We start from the raw sequence: 19,349 nt of genomic DNA on the forward strand, positions 1-19,349 counted from the left end.
AGGGTCATTTTCACGTTGCTGTACTCTGGCTTCACCAGTGACCCTTGAATATTCATGAAAAGTATTGTTGTTCAAGAGCTGGCAGTGGTTGTTGCCTGCCTTCAGAGTTCGGGGATTCCAGTTTTTCCCTACCTCAACGACAGGCTGTTGAATTTGGGCTCGCCACTTTCAGTTGTAGACTACGTCCAGGCGACTTAAAATCTCCTGACCTCATTGGGGTTCGCGATCAGCAGACCAAAGTCGCCCTCGACTCCTTCTCAGAGGCAACCATTCATTGCAGCTATGGTGGATACAGTGCAGGTAAGGTCTTATCTCAACTGCAATAAGTCTAGGACATTCAGGTTATGATCCCTATATTTCACACTCGGTTACTGATTTTAGTGAGAGCAGCTCTGAGGCTTCTTGTTCTCTTAACCTCCTGCATCCTTCTAGTCAAAAATATGAGGTGGCACAAGTGGGTACTACAATGGAATCTAAAGTTCCAGTGGGCCGAGCGTCAATGAAATCTGTTGGATGCCCTTCAGATTTTTGAGGAGCTTTCTCCTGATCCACAGTGGTGACAGCTAGAGCACAATTGGTCCAGCAGCAATCCCTCTCCCTTCCCCACTGACAACTGACAGTGGTGACGAACACGTCCCGATTAGGTTGGGGAGGTCATATGAGGGAGGTAGCGATCAGAGGACTTTGATGGAAGCCTAGCTCCATATCAATCTTTGGAAATTGGGGACCATTTCTTTAGCAGTGAAGACCTTCCTGCTGTAGGAGAGTAGGATCTGCTTCCTATGGTTACCCCCACTTTTTGCTGTGTTTCACTGGTTTATCGACTTTAGTCTGGATGTGGCCCTGCTAATCAGGACCACAGCCTAGCTGTTCTCTCTCTAAATTGGTTACCTGTACATTAGGTACACTCCAGATTGGTTACTGGGTTACCCTTGTGAGTCCTTAGTATATGGTACCTTAGGTACCAAGGGCATAGGGCATGGAGCCTGGATGAGGAACAGCCGACTGAAGCTGAACTTGGACAAGACGGAGGTCCTCATCCTCAGGTCCACCCCCTCGGCCTGAAACGGTGGCCGACGGCACTAGGAGCACCCCCACCAACCACGCACGAAACCTAGGGTTCATCCTCGACTCCACACTCTCCATGACAGAGCAGCTCAACGCCGTCTCCTCCTCCTGCTTCAACACCCTCCTCATGCTTCGCAGGATCTTCAAGTAGATCCCCACCGAAACTAGAAGGACGGTCACCCAGGCCTTTGTCAGCAGCAGACTGGACTACGGCAACGCACTCTACGCAGGAACCCCGACCAAACTCCTGAAACGACTCCAAGGCATCCAGAACGCCTCTGCACGCCTGATCCCCTACATCCCCCACTGCAGCCACATAACACCCCACTTGAAAGACCTGCAAGCTCCTTACCCACGCACACAAGGTACTCCACGACACTGGACCAGCGTACCTCAACAGACGGCTCAGCCTCTACACCCCCGCCAGCTCCGCTCTGCAGACCACGCCCTGGCCACTGTCCCCCGCATCCGAAGAGTGACCACCGCCGGCAGATCATTCTCCCAGCTCGCCGCCAAGACGTGGAACACCCTCCCCATCCGCCTACGGCAGACCGAAGACCTTCTAACCTTTAAGAGACTCCTCAAGACCAGGCTTTCGAACAGTAGCAGCAACCCCCCCCCCCCCCCCCCCCCCCCCCCATAGTGCCTTGAGACCCTCACGGGTATGTAGTGCGCTTTACAAATGCTATGATTGATAGATACAATAGCTCAGTAGGTACTGGTGCTAGGCCTGACTTACTCCTCAGTTAGTCGTGGGCCCCTGGGACCTCCTGTAGATGGGCCCCAGATCAGAGCCACACCTCCTAGCACTCTCTAGACGTGTTGTCTCAAATCTGCGGGCTACGGAGGTAGCGAACAATGTTACAGTGATATGTTGTCTCCGACTCTCTCTTCCCACACAGCATCATCGTGTCAGGCCACCCCAAGCTTCGCCATGCAGGAAGCTCCCAACACATCAAGTCTCTCCTGGAATCAGGCTGTCATATGACCCTGATTCGCTCCACCGCTCTCAGAGCTCCTATTTAGAGCCTCCAGGGGCTGCTTTCCCACTCAGGCCTGTAGATTACCAGGTGGCGCGGTCCCGGCGAATGCCATTGTGGGTATATTTTTTCATCGCCGCAGCCAACCCATCTTTTCGTACTCCTCTTGGTGTGGCCGCCCCACATCTACCCTCAATGGGAGCGGGGCACCTCAAATGACCTCACTGATCTCTACTGCTCTGAAATGTTCGCAGCTGCTGCACCACCCTCTTGTAGTGACTGGCTGGTCACTGTACTAGTGATTGGGGTGCCAGCCACTCCCCAAGGGCTGGCTTACACTCCACTCCACACCCATCCAACACAGATGGAGGGGCTGGGCGCCGGTGCCCTGGGCCAGTTCCACTAACCAGATTCCAGTGTCCGTGTCATCATTCCCTGTGCATGGGGGCCTAAGCCCTCACCACATTACATTGGCGACAAGGGGAACCTGTCTGCTTGTAGGCTGGCAGCAGCATCTGTGTGAGGTGGGGGAAGAGTGGTCTTACAGTAAGGTTCACCCCTTCATCTACTAACAGCTTGATGTTGATGGTTGCAGGGAGAGAAGGCGGCCATGCAGCAGATGTACTGGTGTCCTCTGGAGAGGCCCCTGCAACCATATTGTTGACCAGTACAGCAGTATGAGGTCAGCAGAATAAAGTAATGGGGAGAAAATTGCAGTGAGCCATGAGCCGTGTTGAGAGCCCCTCCAACATGCCTGCAAGAACCCACACCCGTATTCGAGGCACATGCGTGAGGAGAGTGATATGTGAAAGGTAGGAGAGCGCTGCACAAGATAAGCCAGCGGGCGGGTGAGGAGGTGCCAGCTCAGTGCTTTAAATGGGCCGGTACTCACCGGTACTGAGTACCGGCACTTCTTCATTTTCTCCCCTTGAGTACCGGCACTTTGTTCTAAAAGAAAGAGAGTACCGATACTCATGGGGATCTGACTTTAACTGAGGCAGCGCGCTCCCTTTATCCCTCAAGTTATACTATGGCAGCACCTTTCAAGCACTGCACGGAATCAATCAATGGAGCTCGTCACCAGGACCCAGCGTGAGCTGCTTTGTAAATCAGAGCAGGGGTGTGTCTGCTGAGTCATTTGCTTATCCAAAGATCTTTCACAGTGGGCGCTAAGAGGGGGCTGTAAAATCTAATGGGTGGCGGTGGGAGGCACTATTCAGGACATTACAAAAGAACGTATGGGAAGGCTTTTACAGTCGCCACGCATCTGAATTGCTTTCTTGCACACTTCCACTTCCACTGATTCGTATTTCATCGACCTTGGAGAAACCTTAAGACCAATCAAAAATGTGGAGATTGGCACCTGGTTCCCCAGTACAGACGTTGTCAGCTCTGGCCCTAACTCCGGTTTACAAATGTTCCAGGAGAGACTTGTTTATTTATTTTATGCGTTTTTGTATAGCGCAGACTTTACCCGAAGGTGTCAGAGCGCTTCACAATAGGAACAGTAAAGATACATGAGGAGAAAATTTACAGGTGAACAAATTAAAAAAGCAAACGTTAAGTTACATGAGGCAAAAGTGACAATTGTGAGCAAACAAAATACAAGAGGTAGCAAACAATACATTACAGGAGGAAAAAGTGATATGTGTGCAGGTTACAAAAGCATATAAAGTACAAGTAGAGGTTGTTAGACCTGTCAGCCCTTTGGGTGGTCCCTCCTAATATTTTTTTTATCCTCTTTTTGGCCTTCAGTATTTTTTTTTGTGTGTCCACTACATGTTTTCGGTGTTGACCCTAGGTCTCTGGACCCCCATGGTTACTCATTAACAATGTGGCGCAAGGGCTCCTCTAAAATGAAGGGAGAGTAGGTGAAACACAAAATGGTGGCTTGTCCAAATCACCTCATAACCTGGGGCCATAGGTTTGCATTGAGGGGTTCTAGAACCTTCTGGTCCACTCTGGACTCTCTTGGCCCAGGCTATAAAAGGTGGAATGTTGGGCGGCCATTTTGTCTTTTTGTGAGGAGTGAGACCAGTCAGGAGTTAAGGCTGCCTGTGGGGAGGTTGGTGCACTGAGGGGGGGGGGGGGGGGGGGGGGGGGGGGGGGGGGGTCTGACTGTCTCTGGACTTGCTATTCCTCTTTGCTGACACTACCCCCTGCTGGTTGACCAAGCCCTGACAACATCATTTTCTTTGGGGCTACCTTACCCCCTTATGCCCCTTCATAGAGGAACCCTGGTTTCATTCTGGTGAGCGGAGGACATCTGACCAGGGAGTTGAGGGGTGCGTGTTTGTTATCGTTGGTAAGGGCTTCTGACCTCTGCCCTAGCTCTCCTCATCCTTGCTGCCGCCTGGAGTCTGGGTGGGCAAAGACTTTTTAGCTGTCCCGCCAAAAGAAACCCACCTGAGCCTCTACCTCAGAAAGTAGCGCAGGATAAATCACCGCCGCTACCCCTAGGTTCATTGGCGCTTTCCACGCGAACCTCACCTCATCGCCGCTGGCCCCGTCGAAGTCCCTGCCGCTGAGCTGCCGCCTTTTGCCCGGGGCTGATAGCATCTGCGGGCCCCCACTGAGGAGATCCTGCGTAGGGGGGCCCGGTATTGGCAAGCGGAGTGGTGGTGCTCCAGGGAGACGGAGACGGTGTGGCTGCGGCATAGTTGAAGCCTACTCCGGCGCTGACGAAGTGAGCGTCAGGAAGAAGGGGGCGGGATTGAAGGAGGCCGAGCCCGGGTTAAGTTCCCTCCCTCTCTGAAGAGTGAGAGGGCGGGACGCAGAGCCAGCTGGAACGCCCGGAAGAGACGCTGTGAAGTCCCGGTTCAGGCCAGTCGCTGGGAGCCTGCCCTGCGTTATAAGGCAGAAACTGACATTGTAGAGGCCCGATCGCACGGGTGGCAGGTAACGGCTGAATAGACTGGCTGGGCCAAGGACCTGACAGAAACCCGGTAAGATTGCCGGAGTGTTGTGTGGGGCCTCAGGTGGTGAGAGGGCCCCACTACTGCCTCCAAAACTTAACTGGGGACTGCTGGAAGTAGCAGAAGAAGGGGAGGGGGAGCACTTGAGACTAGACTAATTCCCCCACACAGTTCCACAAAGGAGGGACTTAAAAGAAGAGGAAAGTTAAACGGCAGGAGGTGAAAGTTGATTGAATTTGCTGGGTCTCCAAGGGCCCTGCCATTTATTATAATTCCACTGTGTGCTTGAATGTAATGCTTCTGAATGTTACCCTTCTAGAACAATTAATTGCTTACTTGATTGGTAAATCGACCTGATAGATACCTGTGTTTAGTTTAATGGATTCTAATGCTTGAGGCCTATATGTGGTGACAGAATACAGCAAAACTGCCTAGAGCCTTTCTCTTTTACTGTTATATTGAAGGGAGTAATTTATTGAGTTAATATTTTACAGCTAGCCTGTTCTCTAATGCTCTGACTAAATAAGATTCACCAGGGCAACAAAATCTTATGTCATGGCTTATGTTTACAAAAGCAGGTAATCCAAATGGAATGTCTATAATGTGAATGTATTATTGGTGCTGCAACTGAAAAAACAAACTTAAAAGAAATATAAAGCTTTTCTACCTTTTCTAAATACGGTGTGGTGTAATTTTTGGTGGAGGTACGTTGGGTTACTGCATTGAGTGTTTCACAAGTACTATACCCCTTGAGCCAAGCTACCCTAGGTGGACCGGAGACCCCGGTTCCAACAATAGGTATAGTACTGCAATAAATGGCAGACACTCCAGCACAAGAACAAACATTACATGAGGCAATGGTGGCACTTGTACAAGTATCGAAAAAAAACAAAATGTAAGAGGTAGCAAACAGTATGTTACAAGAGAAAAGTGACATGTGCATGTTACAAAAGAGTACCAGTACTGGACAGATGGCTCAGTGGGCTGTAGGCCACCGGTTCGATTTAAGGCAGCCTGAAGCAGCATGTAATCCTTAGGCGGTTGATAAAATGCATGCAGATTTCGTGCATACAACCTTGGCACGGTCAAAAAGCTAACCCCGCCCCTTGTTCCCCCTTAGCCCCGCCCTAAACTCCGCTCACTGCTGCTGTTGGTGAGTACCTGCACTTATTTTTTTCCATTTAAACCACTGTGCCAGCTTCATAAGTAACGGATAGCGGAGGATTCCGCTAGGTGTGTATGAGAGCCAGCGGAGCCGCATCTATGATCGCCAACTGCCTGAAGAACAACTAGCACACACTGCTTGGCGAGGTGCTGCCGCCGGCGTGTGGCGTCCTCCCGCGGAGCCTGTGGCATCCCCACAGCAGTGGGGAGGAGAAGCAGAAATGCCCTGGTAGAGTTTCCAAGCCCCAGCATTGCATACCTGGTCAGGAGGGCCCGAGGAAGTACTGCAGGCCAGCGAGTGAGTAGAGCAGCAAGAGGCGGCTCCCGACAGCGGAGAGACCCGCCGCGCGGGTGGATGACATGGAGGCTCCCCGTCGGCGGCAGCTCCAGCACTGCGCAACCCATGAGGTGAGAGAGGCGGCTGCAGAGGGACGGGAGCGAATGAAGGGACTGAGAGCGGTGGTCGGCTGCACTGAAATGCATGTCAGAAAGGCCAAGAGATGTGAGGAGTACCCTGTCCACACCAAGGCCGGTTTGCCCTCCAGCACGGCCCGAATGGAAAAGACTCTTACTGTGCAGGGGAGGAGGTGCAGCTTCCCGGCGCAGGGCACCCGCAGAGCTTTGGGACCGATGGCTGCCTGCAGCAATGGGGGCCCCACCTGCGGGTGGTACGAGGGAGTGACCAGCTGGAGTGCTGCAAGCAGCACGAGAGACCCAACGAGAACAGCCTGCATACCACGTGGAAGAAGCAATGGCAGCACCACCTAGTGGTCGTGTAAGGTGCTGTGGAAAAAAAGAAACGAACACAAACACCGGTGAGTAGAAGACTGCAATAAAGGAAATTTGAAATTGAATGTGGAGGAAAGACAGTTAAGGCTCACAGTCGGAGTGGGAGGCTGCCTCTGCATTTAGTGAAGGAGCAGCCCAGGTGAAGCCGTGTCAATGGGCCATGTTTCTAGGAAAAGCGACCCTTACTCCTCAGTGCTCAAAGGAGGATGGCAGCAAAAAGACTATAGTACCTGGGAGATATAGCGCGATCTGCTGTGTGCAAGACTGATGTGCCTGGTATGTGAAGCAGCAGGAGCCACCTGGTGGTGTCAAGCGAGCCCTGAAGGGAACCTTTAGAGAGAAGGCTACTAAAGTCCAATGTTGATAGAAAACAGAGTAAAGAGAAGTGGACTGAAGCACAGAAAAGGCTGCTGTGACTTCCCAGTTAAATTGAGTTGGACACTGGCAAGAAAGGAACCATGAGGGGAAAGGCTGCCGGGGTTTGTGAGGAGGAATGCAGTAACACCTAGTGGCCATGGGTAGTCACTGCTGCAGTAAGGACACCAGTGGTTACTGCACCTGGGTGGAAAGTGTGCTACAGGGCAACAGCCCCATGCAGCAAGTCCCCATGCAGCAAGTCCCCAAAGGACTGAAAAAAGTGTGTGGCATGGGCGCACAGTGATGAAAGGATGCCACTGCAAGTGGAGGTTTTAAGCGTGCAAGGCGCCAGAAGTAGGAGTACCCACAAGTGACGGACGGAGGACGCACAGTCGAAAGGGCGTCAAACACTGTATTGGAGAAGATGAGTTTACAGGCTGCAGCCCGAGAGTGAGATCCCGGCGAGGAAGACGGCGCAGGTTGTCACAGGGAGTGACAAATACTGCAAAGCCGGCCCGAGTGGAGGCTGCAAAGAGAGAGCCACGTCGGCTTAGTATTGAGACACCAGGACTACTTCCTCAAGAGAAGAGGACTGTCGAGAGGTCAGAGAAGATGACTTGCGAGAGGTCAGAGAAGATGACCTGCGAGAGGTCAGAGAAGATGACCTGCGAGAGGTCAGAGAAGATGACCTGCAAGAGGTCAGAGAAGATGACCTGCAAGAGGTCAGAGAAGATGACCTGCGAGATGTCAGAGAAGATGACCTGGGAGATGTCAGAGAAGATGACCTGGGAGATGTCAGAGAAGATGACCTGGGAGAGGTCCGAGAAGATGACCTGCGAGAGGTCCGAGAAGATGACCTGCGAGAGGTCCGAGAAGATGACCTGCGAGAGGTCCGAGAAGGTGACCTGCGAGAGGTCAGAGTAGATGACCTGCGAGAGGTCCGAGAAGATGACCTGCGTGAGGTTCGAGAAGATGACCTGCGAGAGGTCCGAGAAGATGACCTGCGTGAGGTTCGAGAAGATGACCTGCGAGAGGTCAGAGAAGATGACTTGCGAGAGGTCAGAGAAGATAACTTGCGAGAGGTCAGGGAAGATGACCTGGGAGAGGTCAGAGAAGATGACCTGGGAGAGGTCAGAGAAGATGACCTGGGAGAGGTCAGAGAAGATGACCTGGGAGAGGTCCGAGAAGATGACCTGGGAGAGGTCCGAGAAGATGACCTGCGAGAGGTCCGAGAAGATGACCTGCGAGAGGTCCGAGAAGATGACCTGCGAGAGGTCCGAGAAGATGACCTGCGAGAGGTCCGAGAAGATGACCTGCGAGAGGTCTGAGAAGATGACCTGCGAGAAATCAGAGAATGTGACCTGTGAGAGGTCAGAGAATGTGACCTGTGAGAGGTCAGAGAATGTGACCTGTGAGAGGTCAGAGAATGTGACCTGTGAGAGGTCAGAGAATGTGACCTATGAGAGGTCAGAGAATGTGACCTGTGAGAGGTCAGAGAAGGTGGCCTGTGAGAGGTCAGAGAAGGTGGCCTGTGAGAGGTCAGAGAAGGTGACCTGTGAGAGGTCAGAGAAGGTGACCTGCGAGAGGTCAGAGAAGATGACCAGCGAGAGGTCAGCGAAGGTTACCTGCGAGAGGTCAGAGAAGATGACCTGCGAGAGGTCAGAGAAGATGACCTGCGAGAGGTCAGAGAAGATGACCTGCGAGAGGTCAGAGAAGATGACCTGGGAGAGGTCAGAGAAGAGGACCTGGGAGAGGTCAGAGAAGATGACCTGGGAGAGGTCCGAGAAGATGACCTGCGAGAGGTCAGAGAAGATGACCTGCGAGAGGTCCGAGAAGATGACCTGCGAGAGGTCCGAGAAGATGACCTGCGAGAGGTCCGAGAAGATGACCTGCGAGAGGTCTGAGAATGTGACCTGTGAGAGGTCAGAGAAGGTGACCTGTGTGAGGTCTGAGAAGATGACCTGCGAGAGGTCTGAGAAGATGACCTACGAGAGATCAGAGAAGGTGACATGAGAGGTCACAGAATGTGACCTGTGAGAGGTCAGAGAAGGTGACCTGTGTGAGGTCTGAGAAGGTGACCTGTGTGAGGTCCGAGAAGGTGACCTGCAAGGGGTCCGAGAAGGTGACCTGCGAGAGGTCCGAGAAGGTGACCTGCGAGAGGTCTGAGAAGATTGACCTGAAGTTGAAGGATGAAGACTTAGGAGAGGTTGTGAAAGGAAAAAGGTCACAACTAGAGGTCTGGTCACCGGATGAGGAGAATGCATTGTCCTAGGGGTAGGACATGGCCAGGGAGACCCGTGTGAACTGCACATCCCTTGGAGAGGCAAGGTCAGAAAGAAGAAGAGCAAGACAAGATGGAACCAGACCGCATTGTGAAGTAAAAGAGAGGAAAAGGAAGAACTGTGGCACGAGGCCACCGCATGATGAGTCCAAAGAGTGAAAGAAAAGAGGATTGTGTGATTGGACATCGGGCACACTGCAAGGTACAGAAGACAACTGAGTGCAAGAACATCGGGAGCGAAGCACAGTACCTATGTAACATCTGTGGCACCATGAGAGGCTGGCTGTCCAGAAGTCTTCTGTTACACCAAGCAAACCTGGCACCTGCCTATGAAAGCAAGCTGGACCATTGGTACCATCCACCTTTGGGTCGCACATGAGACTGGATTGTTGTCCTGCTCGCACTTCCTGAGTGACCTCGGACGTGGGCTCTAGAAGAGGATCCGACCTCTCCACACCAGACCATGGTGATCAAGGGGCAAGGGCCTCAGAGGTTACCGGTGAGAGCGGGGTCCCAACACAAAAGAAGAGTCTACAGCAGCTCCCCCGCAGGTCCCGGGAAGATGAAGATCTTGTGTTGTAAGCTGGCTCCTCTAAAGACCATCCTGTCAATGCTGGTGCACCAGAGTCTGAATGGCATTAGTAGTCCGAACAGGAAACTATCCTTCAGGTGGGAGTCGTTCCGCTTCCTCCACGATCCTAGAGTATGGCGTTGGAGTGACACTGCGAAGTACACCTAGTCCAGTGGAAGCCCGGTGAAGAGGACCTCAGGGGCAACCCTGAGAGGGGCATGCCAGTATGAGAGGGGCTTCCTGGAGAGAGAAGAATGTTGTTAATTACTCCAACATCCTGCAGCTGGAAGCACTGCTGCCACTGCGGAAGACATTGTAACAAAAACCAGGACGTCATCTGTCATTGGAGGCTTGAGGTTCCTGAACCCAGGACGTATTTGTGAAAATGTAACATCCTCCATATTCACTATCGCTCCACATGCGCTGTTCCCGTAAACTGTGCATATAGACTTTGGTTGTAAACTTCCATGCCTTGAGTCCAGGGAGGACCGGATCCACAGTGCACCACTAAACTGTGCCAAGTAGAACTAGTGATCCTAGCTGCAGTTGTACCATCGTCCTGTTCTGAAAGCAGCTGAATAGACTCAGTGGAGGCTTTCTATTGTTCTTTTATTCTCCCCCACAGGTTGGACTTGTTACAGTTTTAATAAAATTTGGGAGGGATGTAGTAATCGGCTGGTCATTGTTCTAGTGTTTGTGGAGCCAGCCACTTACCGAGGGCTGGCTTACACTCCACTCCACTCCACACCAATCCCAACACAGACACCACAGGACAAGTGACCCAGGTAATAAAAGGGGCTGCACAGACGTGCCCAGTGCCAGTTCACTAACCAGAGTCCAGTGTCTGTGTCATCATTCCCTGTGCATGGGGGCCTAGGGCCCCACCACATAACACCTCTCTCACTTGGGCGGGCCTGACACCTCCAGCTCCGCCATCATGCACGGAGCTCAGAAATCCCAGCAGGGGCAGACGGTTGCCTGTGACACCGCTCCGCAGGGCTACGAATCACTGCTGCAGACCCCGATGTCAGTAAGGCTCTCTACTGCGGCCGCCATCTTGTACTTGCTGTCGCCTAAGGCCCACTACTCCGCCAAGAGCCCCGCTCCCCAGTGCTGTTTGACTCCAAAACAAGGCTGCAGCATAGTTTATGGTGTGCCTTCGTGTGTGCGTGGGGTCCCCAGGTGCCTATAAAGATAGGATACAGTCAGATAGAGGATCACCAGATGGGAGCTATGAAAATTGTTGACCTACAGCATTGGAGGTCGGCTAGGCCCCTGAGCCAATCTCACTTTCAAGTGCATGAGAGATATGGCAATAGTTTCTGGATCCAGTCTGGTGCCTTGGGATATTCAAAAGGCCAGGCATCTGAAGATAGTGTATCCACCAAAAATAAGTAAGTATTTCTCTCCCATCAGAATTTGGTTAACATGACCTATGGCAGAGCATCTTATAATGATATTGTTTTTCTTATTAGGGCGATATTCTACGATTGGAAAAAGAATATGTTATGCTGAAAGAGCAGCTTAAGAAAGCATCTGAAAAATATGAACACTCAAGGTCCCAGAAAACCGATGAAATAGTTGTTGTGGAAGAGCAGTTAAAAAAACTTTCTGAACAAAATAAGGTAATATTGTCTTGTCACAATTTGGTGTAATTCTATGGATGTGTCTTAAATATTTTTGCTCTAGCATCAGTTACTCCTGAAGCAAATTTGTATCAGTCAAGTTTGGGGAACAGAAACTACATCTTAAAGTAAATATGTTTGCAAATCTTTTGTTTTATGTTTGGTATGAGGCTAGTGGCACTGAAGCAGCTTCAAAGTCCCTATAACACAATACGAAGAATAGAAACAGAGCTGCCTAGAATGGTAAACCTAGTTTTTAAGTATGTTCAATAAGAAAAAAATAATAACCTCCTAATAAATGAATTTACCCTGCTTGTGAAAACTATTGTTGTTGGGCAGCAGCATGATGGCTGGTTCAATGTTTTAAGGCTTGATGCATTTGAATACTACTTTGCTTTATTCTAATCCATGATTTTCTTTGTCTATAGACAGTTCTAGTACATTTATAAATGCATAATTCTAATGCAAACCACATTACCACATGTCCCATGCAAGGGACAACGTTTGGGTTTTTATTGTGCCACATGCATAATTTCTCTGAGTTCTGCTCTCCAATTCTGCAACTCACGTTGGATGTTCACCGGATCCTTAGCAGCACTAGCCTGTTGGGCGATGGAAGCCCGATAATTCAGCCTACTTTTTGCCTGCAGCCCAGCACTATATCTGACACCAAAAATTGGTCCAACAAATGACACACCATGTTTAACACAGGCTTGACCTATGTTGGTTAGCTGGATAGCAGTTTTGTGAAGATAGCTATTAGACTGAATAAAGTAACACCTGCTATTGACAGCTGTAAGACGTGGCAAAATACTTTCTTAACTTCCGCATAAACAAGCAATGGCAAGTATAATGATCAAGTTTATTCTGGTGAATGTGTTTGTTGTAATGCGAGTACGTTGGATGGAGGAATAGTTGCTGAACATTGCATTACAGATTACAAGAGTCATCAAATCCTCACTGCTGAATTGCTTACATCTTGTAGAGATATGGGACATATTGCAAAGACAAAGTTATAACAGGAACGTTTGCAAAATACATGGACCTTGTGATCGTACCACAGGAGTCTATAAATTTGTGAAAAAACTGAACTGGTTGAGTATAACTAGGTTGTATGTGGACAACACTGCTTGAACAGGCACTAGAGTTCTGTACAGACTTAGTGCCCTGTAAGACAATGATGTGATGGACAGGCAGATAGACGTCTGTGATCAGAGACTCCCTACAAGCTTAGACATTTTGATAAACTGGGAAGCAGCAATGGAATTGGCAGACTGGTACAGTCTCCTAGCAGGCATTTGAGAGAGAGACAGACAGCTGCTGTGGGACGCTGCCTTAGTGGAGAAAAGACAGCAGTGCCTGTGAGGTTCTTGAGAGACAGCTGGCCTGTACAATGTTTGCGAGACAGCCAGGCAACAGCACCTTTTGGGGTGATTGAGAGGCTGTAGTGCCTGAGGATGTTTAGTTTTTTAATTTGAATGTATAACCACAGATCCAACAGGTCCATTAACAAATCCTCTTACTGGTTCCCAAATCACAAGATGACTATAAAGTATTTCAGGTAGGATCATACTCTGTCTCTTTTACCTCACCTAGAATAGTATATACATTTCTGATAGAGACTTTTAACCACAGATTCCCCCCTTTCCCCAGGCATCTGACTGGATCAGAAAATCTTGAGCAGTACCTCTGAATCTGCTGTGCAGCTGCTTCCCATCCTGCCTGATGAGGGCCGCACCATCCTCACCCAAATATTTGTAGATGGCAGGGATGAAGCGAAGCTCACCATCCAGTGTGGACTGGACGCCACAGACTGTGGTGCTGCATCGCCACACCTGGTTGTGGTCCACTGGGTTCTCTGGAGATGTTCTGTCTTCACTGATTGACCCTCACCCTTCAATTGCTCCCGCCTTCTTGGAGCCAAGAACGACGCGGTGCCCAAGTGCTATTGTGAGAGCAAAATCACTGCCAAATTCCTTGGGATTTCTTTATCAACCCGACCGCAACAGCAGTCCTTTCTCCCTTACCATGGATGAAGAAGGGCCAACTTCGGGTGCCCGCAATACCAGCCTTACTTGTCCAGCAGTCTGTACCCTCCTTTCATGGATAGAGCCCAAAGAGGACGTGGAAACCAATCCCAGCGGGCTGCCCAGTCCCCCACCGTTCTGACTGCTGTAGCCTCCAAACCCTTTTAGCGTGCCCTCCATCTAGCACAGCCATTTCGTGGGAGGCAGGATCGGGGCACCACCTGTCGGCCATTACACCCAACAAGTAGGGTCCTCAGACCATGCTGAAAGGGTACGCCCTACCATTTGTGAAAACACCTTCCGCCTGTCCCACCATCTTGTGTTTGCAATATTTTTGCTATTCTTTACAAAGAACAATACAAAAGTATATTCAAATTGTATCACAGAGTAGTACTAGAACCCCGATCTAGAATCCCCATTATCTGGATGTCTGGTGAAGGATCATTAGAAAATTAGATCAGGAGCCCAACAACTAATAAGAGCAGATAATTTAACGTCGACATGAAATAATGAAAGTAATAAGAGGGCCACACAGATATATTGCTGAATAACTAAAGTGGTATTTCGATTGGAAATAGGGCAAGGAGAAGAGCCTTCTTGATCATGTCATGGTATACAAGCAGACAACCACATTAAAGATTGAGATATAATTATCCACTCATTTGATGGGAAAACTGATTCTGTGCATCTGATGGGTGTAGTATGATTGGCATAGCAGATCTCTGACACTGGCCCCCACGGAGTAGGGCAGGTCAGAAGGACCCCCTAGATCTCAATGAAAGTATTGTTTAGTTTGTGTAAGGAAACTGGCTTATTCCAGAATTAACCCAACTTTTTGCACCCATTTTCTGTACTAGGTACTGGTTTAATGACTGAAATACCCTGAACTCTGCTAAATAGGACTCTGTGCATGTGCTGGCCCTTAAAATGGTGTATGTTTAATTGACTTTTCCTCAATTGGCTTCCAGTCTGTCCCTGCAGACTAGAGGACCAGTTTAAAACTCCCAAATCCACTTTGCAATTTAAAGTAATGTCAAAAGGCAAAACCCAAATTTCCCTTTTTAATATATGCACGTCTCCCTTTGACTGGTGGAACCTGTACTTTTACTTGTCCCAGCAGTAAAAATACTAAATTGTAATTACTGTGGAAAGGCTAGTAGCCCAATTGGCAAGTACAAAGTTACAGGCAGGCACCCCACGGCCCTGCTAACTCCTGAAAGGGTCTACTAAGGATGGTACTGTTTGGTCTAAAAAGAATCAATGTATTAACTCCGATTCAATGGTTAAATCAAAGTTAATGTCACTGGTGGGCAAAGTGCAACTTTAGAAGTTACCACTTTAGTTGCACAAGGTTTCCAGTGCCCGTATACTGATGTACACTTGCTTATCCTGCAGACAGCATTCTGCCCTCCTGGGTAGACGTGCTAATGACTCCCAGGAAAGAACACAGTAGGGCCTGCATGGGAGAGAGTTGTTGTCTTCCTTCTGCGGGAACATACACAGGCTTGGCCCAAAAGACAACCTTCAAAGCAGAAGCCACCTTTGAAGGGCAAATGGGTAACACATGGGAGAGGGGCTGCTTTGTTGTTGAAGTAGGTAATCTGGCACAGGGGAAGATACCAGTTGTAATACAGGTTTTTCAATGGGAGTGTAGCCCCTTCGAAGCCAGACCTCTAGGGGTGGGGTTATTGAGCTCTGATTGGAGACAGACGAGTCTCGCTATGCTGGGAGTGGGCAGATTGGTGCATCCTGGGATAGCCACACTTCTCAATAAGTAGTCATTAGGTGGGAGGGAACCTGGCAGCCCATTGGCGACCAACCACATCCTACCCTGATGGCATTTTCTGAAGATAAATAGGGTACTCCTGCAACTCAGTATTCAGATCTTAACCTACTTGGAAGAAGGACCGAAGGAGGCCTACCCTTAAGCACTGAGGGACCAGCAAAGAGAGACTGCACCGACTAATACTACACCTGCTGGCTCGAGAAGAGCGGGACTGCACCTGCTGTGTACTGCTAAAGGAGAAGCTGTCTCCAGAGCCCAGTCAAGCCAAGAGAACGCCAAGGGCCAGTTGACTGGCCTCCTGTTCGCAGCACACAGGACCAGAACAGCTGAAGAAGTCTACAGGGACCAGTTGGTAGACCAAAGTCTTCTAACCACTGCCGCTGTGCCAAGACTTGACACACAGAGTTGCACCCGAGTTCACTAAGCCTTGAGTCCATCCCTGGAACAGGTCCTGGAAAACCATGAGGCAGTGCTTCTCACCGCAGTGACATTCAGAGACCGCGACCCTCTCTCATCTCCGGAGTCCTCAAAGGACACAAACATGCAATCGGACTCCGAAAACAGTTTCGCTTTGTTCCCCTCCATCACTTCCCAAACGGTGAATGACTATCTAGGTGGGTGCCACAACCTTGGTGACCTTGTAGGCCTTTGATAACTTTGTTGTATGCAAACCACAGACCTTAGCAGCTTCCCCAGCTCCAAATACCACAACCTAAAATCACAAATGCTCTGCAAGGCACAGTAACCACATCCCCCGAATCGAATGCAAGTCGATTCCAGTTGTATGGTTCACAGAATTGTTTTTTTGTTTAGTCCAGCACTGTTCAATGGTTGGACCTAGTATTGGGTGATAACATGGGTTATTGTTCTTCTGGCTTACCCCTCATCCTATCCCCGCGAGGCGGCAGGAGTCAGAGCTGCATACACATACCTATGGCTACATCGGGGAAGTATACAATAGTTACTTGGAATGTTAGGGGGTTGGACTTGGTGCATAAACAGCCCTGAATACATACCCAATTAAATAGAAGGAAATCGCATTTCACCTTTATGCAGGAAACACATCTCACTGATTCTGAGGCTGCCAAGCTACGTAGGAAGTGGAAAGGGCAAGTGTGCAACACATCATACTCAGTCTTTGTGAGGCGTCCGCTATCTGGGTCAGAAACGGAATCCCGTTTGTAGCCTTGGAGCAGCGCATAGACGTAAATGGTAGATATGTCCTGATCCATGGCACACTCGGCACACACATAGTCATAGGCGGTATATAAGGCCTGAACTACAAACAAGATAAATTCTTAACAAACTTAAATACAGCGCTTATAGATTGGGTGGAGTACCCATGGCTACTAGGGTGAGACTTTAATGCAGTCCTGAAGGTGCACCTAGATCGCTCTCATCTCCCACTTCAGGAAGCGGCTTCCATTAGGCAGGCGGACATCTCCTGTGAATGGGCTCAGGGTTGGTCGCTAATAGACATATTATTAGCAAAAACATTGGTTCCTATGGAATAATATCAAAATAATACTGATTTATTGATGCGCAGTACATATGTCACCAGTATTTTAGGTTCCATATTTCACTGGGGCCACTACGCACTACTGTTTAATGATTGTTTGTTTACCTTTTGTATATATTTGGATTAACATTTCCCAAAAACTATAAAAAAATTGTTTGTGAAAAACAAAAACGAAGGTGTGTAAGGTCTCCTCTCCCTTTGACATCACCCTAACCCTTTACATGGCCCTCTGCATCCATATTTCGGTATTATTTTGGTATTATTCCACAGTAGCCATTGTTTTTGCTAATAATTTAACTACCCTGGTTCCATGTGAGTAGGATCTCCCTAGTTCTTGGTTCTCGGCTAATAGATGTATGGCACCTCAAACACCCAAGCAGTCGCTAATACTCGTTCTACTCTACTCCCTATATGCTCCACACGAAACTAGATATGGTGTTCTGCTCCCTTACTCTCACAGCCCAGTTTACACATGCCACGTATCTGGGGAAGACTTTTTCTGATCACAACCCTCTAGAGGTCACATTATACTGGAGTTGAGTCCCTACACCAGTCCCCACTTGGAACTTACGGTCACAGATGTTGGAAGATGCATCATTTGTAACACTATGGCCACTACCATTAACCAAATATTTTGCAGAAAACACCAATTCCGCATCTTCGAGCCTCATTAAATGGGAAGCATTTAAGACTGTGTGAGGGGTACAGCTATGAGTGACAATGTAGGGGCCCGGCAAGAGATTCACAAACACCTTAAGAGAGTAGAAAGCACTCTGAATAAATTAGAGCAGGAAACTTATTGATTATACTAAAGCGGGGGTGCTGCAGGAGGCACGTATACAGCGCGCAGAGATACTGGAACGTCTACGGATAATAGATCATCAGTCCAACACCCAGCTCATGCTTGCGGAGATGGTCAAGTCGAGCGCACTTCTTGCACGACTGCTGTGCAGTGCACCGCCCCCCATCCCTATATATGAGCTAGTCCCACTTAACGGCACAACAGTGAACACGCAAATAGACATTAATTCGGCCTGTTGCGAATACTAGGAGGCACTGTATAGGGCACCCAAGGGTAAAGGTTAGGAATCAATAGGATCTTTCCTGTATGATCTTCACTGTCCCCAACTATCCCAAATGGACCAAAATGACTTGGCTGGTCCTATCTCTAAAACTTAAATTAAGGAATCCATCCGGGAACTCCCACGCAACAAAGCAACGGGATTAGATGGCCTTCCGGCAGAATTTTATGACACCACGTTGGGCCAATTAGTCCCCTATCTGGAACGCCTATACCAATCAGCCCTGGAATCTGGTGGCCTACCCCCTACCACAATGCATGCCTTGGTTACTTCTCTTCGTAAACCCGGCAGGGATCCCACAGACATGTCAGGATACCGAATATAAGATCCTAAGTAAAAAAATTGGGGGGGAAAGGTATTCGTGTCGGTAACACTGCACATGTGTTATCAGGATATGCTGACGATCTCATCCTTAATGTCTGCGATCTAGAAGACATCCTGGAGCCTATACGGTGCATCTTTAAACAGTTTGAACATATATCTCTCCGGTCCCTGGGAGTAGATGGTCCTGTGTTAGCCTGGATTGCCTCCTTTTTAAACGAGCGCACTTTCCAGGTTTTTTCTACGAAAGCCGCATCTGCCACATGTCCATCGGCGTATGGCGTTCCGCAGGGGTCCATACTCAGCCCCTTATTGTTCAACATCTACGTCAGACCCCTGGCTACCATCTTGGAGGACGCTGAGCTGACTATATTTTCATACGCCGATGACACCCAAATTGTTTTCTCCCTTTCCAGCAATGAGTGCAACAGTGTATCGATCTTGAAGACCGGATTGTCACGTGTAGCTGAGTGGATGCAAAGGCATCTCCTCAAGTTAAACGGTGACAAGACCGAGATCGTCATTTTGGGGAAGCATAAAGATCTCTGGGGCCCGCAACACTGGCCCAGTGACATGGGACCCCTCCCCCAGCCGACCTCTGTGGTTCGCAACCTTGGATTTCTCATAGACGACAAACTCTCTATGAGGCAGCAGGCCACTAAAATGGCCGCCATCTGTTTTGCCACCTTGAGATGGCTCCAGAAAATTCTATGGATGCTGCCCCATGCCACCAGGAGAACCGTTGTCCAGGCGTTGGTAACTTCTCGCCTGGACTATGGAAATGTCCTCTAGCTCAGTGCCGACGCTGCTACCATTAACAAACTCCAGGTTGTACAAAATTCGTCGGCCCGACTTCTCTGTAAC

At 49.4% G+C, this 19,349-nt stretch overlaps 1 protein-coding gene across 1 annotated transcript in view; it reads left to right on the plus strand.

Annotated features, from left to right (window-relative positions):
• LOC147698809 (E3 ubiquitin-protein ligase TTC3-like) overlaps nucleotides 1–19,349 on the plus strand; it is a 1,497,644-nt gene that overhangs the window by 1,034,748 nt on the left and 443,547 nt on the right. Inside the window, exon 35 of the mRNA XM_086935406.1 lies at nucleotides 11,601–11,750. Coding sequence (XP_086791532.1) covers nucleotides 11,601–11,750 — 150 coding nt within the window. The remainder of the gene's footprint in view (nucleotides 1–11,600; nucleotides 11,751–19,349) is intronic.

The sequence above is a fragment of the Lissotriton vulgaris genome, chromosome 8 (assembly GCF_964263255.1).
Source record: "Lissotriton vulgaris chromosome 8, aLisVul1.2, whole genome shotgun sequence".
Lineage (NCBI taxonomy): Eukaryota > Metazoa > Chordata > Amphibia > Caudata > Salamandridae > Lissotriton > Lissotriton vulgaris.